The sequence below is a fragment of the Cupressus sempervirens genome, chromosome 5, assembly GCF_028749045.1.
Source record: "Cupressus sempervirens isolate cs-2001-9-10 chromosome 5, ASM2874904v1, whole genome shotgun sequence".
Taxonomy (NCBI): domain Eukaryota; kingdom Viridiplantae; phylum Streptophyta; class Pinopsida; order Cupressales; family Cupressaceae; genus Cupressus; species Cupressus sempervirens.
The window spans coordinates 918,029,319-918,034,807 of record NC_143122.1 but is presented as its reverse complement, the minus strand read 5'-3'; the positions used below and the strand labels follow the sequence as shown (position 1 = coordinate 918,034,807).

General features: G+C 35.1%; 1 protein-coding gene across 1 annotated transcript; it reads right to left on the bottom strand.

The window, feature by feature from the left end:
* Positions 1 to 940: 940 nt before the first annotated feature.
* Positions 941 to 2,810, bottom strand: LOC149558903 (L-type lectin-domain containing receptor kinase IX.1-like). The gene is made up of 2 exons (XM_089831098.1): positions 1,601 to 2,810; positions 941 to 1,551 (listed from the first exon to the last, which is right to left on the bottom strand). Exons 1-2 carry the CDS (start codon positions 2,808 to 2,810, stop codon positions 941 to 943), a joined length of 1,821 nt encoding a protein of 606 aa, XP_089687224.1.
* Positions 2,811 to 5,489: the final 2,679 nt, after the last annotated feature.

The following is a 5,489-nucleotide window of genomic DNA, read 5'->3' as shown; positions in this document are numbered from 1 at the left end:
TCTTTGAATTTAGGAAAGACATCTGCTATGATGAAGAGCACATGGATGGCGAAAATAACCTTTTCTTCACTGATGAATTCCACATGTTTTTGCATCACTATAATGAAATCTAGGAGTCATATTATTTGACATTATCAATTTTTTTTATAAATTTTTCTGTTCGACTTATCAATTTTGATGAATGTATGTTATTTTTCCTTTGTTTTAAATAAATTTAGTATTATACATACAAGACTATTTGGTATTTTGTATATTTGTAGATCTTATCTACACAAAAAAGTTCCTCCTATATGTATTTATGAATTGTTAAACTATTAATTAGAAATGAATAAATATCTATCTTATCTAAATTGCAATGCCACTAAATTAATGTGATATTTTAAACCAATTTTATAAAAAATAATTTACTAAATCTACTATTTTTTTAATGTTTGGTTACAAATTTATTTCATAGAAATGAATAAATCAAGTATGAATTTCCAATCGGATCAAGAAAGAAGACAATAACAAATGGAGCAACAAAGAGCATACCAGAGACAATACCAGAGAGAGTATTGTAGACGACGACAAGAACAAATGACACAAGCTGAAAGAGAAGAAGAAAGAAGAAGGAAAAATGAAGTCCAACGACTAAATTATGCTAGAGGAAGGGCAGGGTTGCTAATACAAGAATTGGAATTACAAAATAGGGATAGAATTACTCGTCAACGAACATCCGATGAAGTATCTAATTTTGAAACACAAGGGAGACATGAAGTTGATTTTGAATCAAGTGAGAGGTACAATCAAGCATTACTTGTATTTGTGGAAATGAGCCACCAGAATGAAAATTCAAGAACAACAGAGCGTGTTCCCTAAACACCTCATCCTACAATCCAAAATAGGATAAATTTAGGTGGACAAGGCAACAGAGAAAATATACAAAACCCAACTGTATTTCTTAAGAATAATTTTTGTAGATCCCAAATGCAGTTTCGACAACAACTGGATAGCTTGAAAATGCCATAGATGTGTTATATTTGTCAGGAATGCTATCTATGAATGAAAGTGGTCCATACATCAGAAGGTCTAGTATGCAATAGATGTTGACAAGAAAAGGGAAACAATTGTGTTCTTCAAGGCTGTGATCAACCGGCCGCCTTCCGCAGGCAATTTCTAGTGTAACCGCCCCAAAGCTGTACACGTCAGCTTCTGGACTGGTTTTCCCCGTTATGTAACACTCTGGAGCAACATACCCCCACGTGCCTGCCACCATGGTCGTATGGGAAGCCTCTTGGTCACGTTCCTTCAGTCTCACCAAACCAAAATTACCCAACTTGGCATTGAAATCAGAATCCAGCATTACGTTGCTTGCCTTCAAGTCTCGATGAACGACATGCTGGTCCCACTCTTCGTGGAGATAAACAAGAGTAGAGGCAATGTCACAGGCGATACTATATCTTCCGCTCCAATCCAGCGTATCCTTCTCTTCCCAAAAAATGTGTTTATCCAGACTCCCATTTGGCAAGTACTCGTAGACCAGAAGTAACTCTCCCTTTTCGTGGCACCATCCTAAAAGCCCCACAAGATTACGGTGTCTCAACCTGCTGATTGTTTGAACTTCGGAGACATACTCCTTTCTTCCTTGTCTCGATCCTTTGAGCTATTCTTTTCACAGCCAGCGCGTCCACGGTGCCGGGCAGGATTCCTTTGTAAATGCTGCCGAAGCTGCCTTGTCTAAGCTTTTCTTTCTCGCAGAAATTTCTTGTCGCGGCACTGAGCTCGGCGTAGAAAAAGCTTCGGGGGCCATGAGAACAGCATTCGTCCAGCTCTGGATCGCTCTCTTCCCTAGCCTTACCTTCTGTTCCCCTTTTTCTGAAATACTGCCACCAGCGAACAATTATGAAGCCACATAGGACCACAACAACGAAGAACACGCATATCAAATAAACTTTCACAGAAAATCTGTTTGCATTGCCATTTCTAAGTAATTCACCAAGAGGTCCGACTTCCCACGAATATTCAGAAGTAAAATTCCAAACTTTTACGGTGTGCGTCTCTGTGTACTCTCCAGTGGCAGCCGAGAAGCCAATCTTGATGTACTCTGGTAGACAGTTGCTCAGATCTATTGTGTGGTTAAATAGAGGAATTTTGGGTTTAGAAGATTTATACGAGAAAAAGAAGTGCAGAACATTTTCTACACCGTCATAATCCACCCACGCATCCCATGTCGCGTTTGTGAGATTTTGGTGTGTAGAGCGATTAAATAGACTGGATGTATTGAGCGGAAAAATGAACTTCAAGAAAATGCTATTGACGTCGATCCCAACATGATTGTCATCAGGATCCCAATCGTTGTTGTATGTATCAATCTGCACAGCAACCATTTGATAAGATGATTGTTTAAAGCTTTCCTCATTAAACAAGCCAAGAAATCCACCATAAGCGTCCTCTGGTGGTTCCAGTTCGAATGGTGCCATGAAGAGCGCAATTCCATTTCCATGATTATCGTATATTTCGTTGTTCAGATCAATATTGAATTGAAAGTAAGTTGAAAAATTGGCCAGAGCCCCAGTAGACCTATTCCATAGCGGAATACGGTCAGTATAATATGCCCAGCCGTAACTGTTCTTAAGGTTCCCTGATGCTTCATTTTGTGTAAGCTGCAGGGCTCCTTGATTACTCTCTTGATATGTGGCATCATTTTTACTTTCTATACCTGTTAGAGGAGGGAAGCTAAAAGTAACATTTCCTGCATGCGATGATAATAGGAGAAGAGCAACACAGGTTAAGAAAAGGAAGGCCCGTGTAGGGTGAGTGAATTTAGCCATCCTAATATGTGATTTAGAGGGTCTCTGAGGGTAATTTGTTAGCAATTATATTTTGTAGTGCCTTTCATAGGAAGAAGGCTATTGCAATTGTTCGGCCGATTCCATTTCGAGATAGGAACGAACGCATAGGCCTCTCTCTTCATTATTATCTTACAGGATTAGGACCTGCCGATTCGTTAGTCGGGATTTGATCGTTAATTTGATAGGTAGTCTATCTAGTATGTAGAGGTAAGGCTTTTAAAATTCAGTAGTTGACCTTCCAACAAATGGTGCAAACATGCTACTGCAGAATTTGTCTGCAACCAAGGTTTAAATTTGGATATCCAAATAAACAAAGCCATCATAGTAGCTAAAACTTAAAAACGCATGAAATTCAAGGAAGTAATTGCCATAGCTTGATTCAATACAACCAAAAATTTGCAAAAGAAGTAGTCATCAATAATTATATATAGTTACAAAAAAATAAGAATTGATTTTAGATGGTTTCAGTGTTAAAAGTAAATTTTTTCAGTTTCTCTTAGTTGACTGTATAGGTTATGCTAAGCATAACAAGGCTATCATGCTATATTTTTTTTCAATGTATTTGTACTCTATGTTTTCAATGAATTTGTACTCCAAGCATTCTATGCTCATTCTCCAAATCTTTCTTAGCAATTGATGTCTTTTCTACCTCATCTTCAGAATTTTTTGTGTCACTTTAAGATGTCCAAACTTATAAAATAGCATATCTATGCCAATTTTTTTAATAGATATTTGACTAATAGTGTAATATAAATTAGATCTTTCTTTCTAATTGATTTTTCTATCATTCCCCCTACACAACACGCAGTGGATTCACAACAATAAAATAAGCTTCTCTAACTATGGACAAGATGGGCCAGCCAATGATAACATACAATCAGCCTACTGTGTTTAATTGTCATACAAATAAGCAAGAAGAACATAAGTACATATCATAAATGACCTATTAAGTTGTTTTAGGACCATAAAATGTATTTTTTTATGTAAAAGAACATTAAATGTTTTACACATTCTTTTGAAACCTTTGGACACGAGTTTCCTACGAAAGAGCATGGTTTTTCTAGCATATGGAGCAACCATATGGGCTACTATTCTATCTCCTATTTTTTCCTATAATGGGACCCCAAATACATGGATCCAAGGGGTTTCTAGATTTCTCTATCGATATATATTAAGAGAAAAAAAGAAATCTAGCCTTTATGGATTCATCATAAATCATAATATGATCATCTATAAGGAAAGGCCTCTAACTTAAATCTTTCTCAGTTTTTCTAGAATTTAAAATTTTCCTTCTTTATTAACAAATGATTATATTGTAAACCCCTCTTAGCAATATCATAATTTGACTTTCTATGGAAAAATTGTCCTCATTATCAATGATTAAATTCTTGTAATTCAATTGACATGTATTTTCTTCTCCTTTGCATAGGTTGCTAGGATCGTTTTACTTACCAGAATTCATTTCTTTTCTTTAGTTTCTTTTATGCTATTACTTTAAAAGCTTTTTTTTATCTTGTTGGACCCTACTATTTAAAAAAATTAGAGCTCCCGTCTTAGCACAATGATTCAAATTATATCAAAAATTGGACATTAAGCATGGAAAAAAACTCAAATGTAGAAATGATTAATGAAGTTCATGATGAAGGTGCATCATAGGGACATCTTAAGAAGTCTAGGAATGGAATTGAAGATAATGAATACACCATTTAACTTTAAATTGGATGAAATTTTACTTGTACGTACTTGTGATAACATGTAAAATGAGGGAAGACTTGACAACAATCATGGCTATAGTGTTGTTCAAGATCGCATGGTTCTTGAAAATGTTAATGGAAGCTTAGGGGCATACCAATTTAGTTGTATTAATGAGGAAGGACAAACGGAATCAGTAGGACTTCCGATGGAAATTGTAGTATCATAGAAACTTGAATTACACATATTGTAACTAAATATTATTTTCTATGTGTTAAGCTTTACAGTCTCAAACAATAGGAGTATTTAACATGCTTGACTTGTAAGTATATGTGCACTCTTGTGAAGAGAAACAAGCCTTTATATGACATGTTGAGTCAAGAGGGCATGAAGAGGAAATCAAGAATAGTAGCAAAAACATATTCATAGGCTGGCAATAGCATAATACTTCCAATAATGTCATGCTCTATATGCAATGATTTCATAAAACATATTAATTAATAAAAGGATAGCTCCATTGATGTCTACCACCTACAAAACTTAGAAGCCCATGCCAATAGCAGAGTTATATCTTTGTCAAGCATACAAGCTCCCATCTACCCCTTTACTTTGAATGTCTTAGACTAAATTATTATATATTTACTCATTTAGCTTAGGATGTAGCAGTATAATAGTTCCAGTGTCATGCTCTATATGAAATGATTTCAGAAAACGTATCAATTGAGAAAAGGACAACTCCATTGATGTCTACCAGCTACAACACTCAAAAGCCCATGCCAATAACAAAGTTATATCTTTGTCAAACATACAAGCTCAATTATTATATCTTTACTCAGCTTAGGACATAAATATTTAATTTAAACCAGACTAATCTATGTCCTATAAGGATTATTAAAATTATCTACATTTATTTATCCAAATTAGAAAAATTATCAATAATTAGAAATAATTTACTAATAAACTATT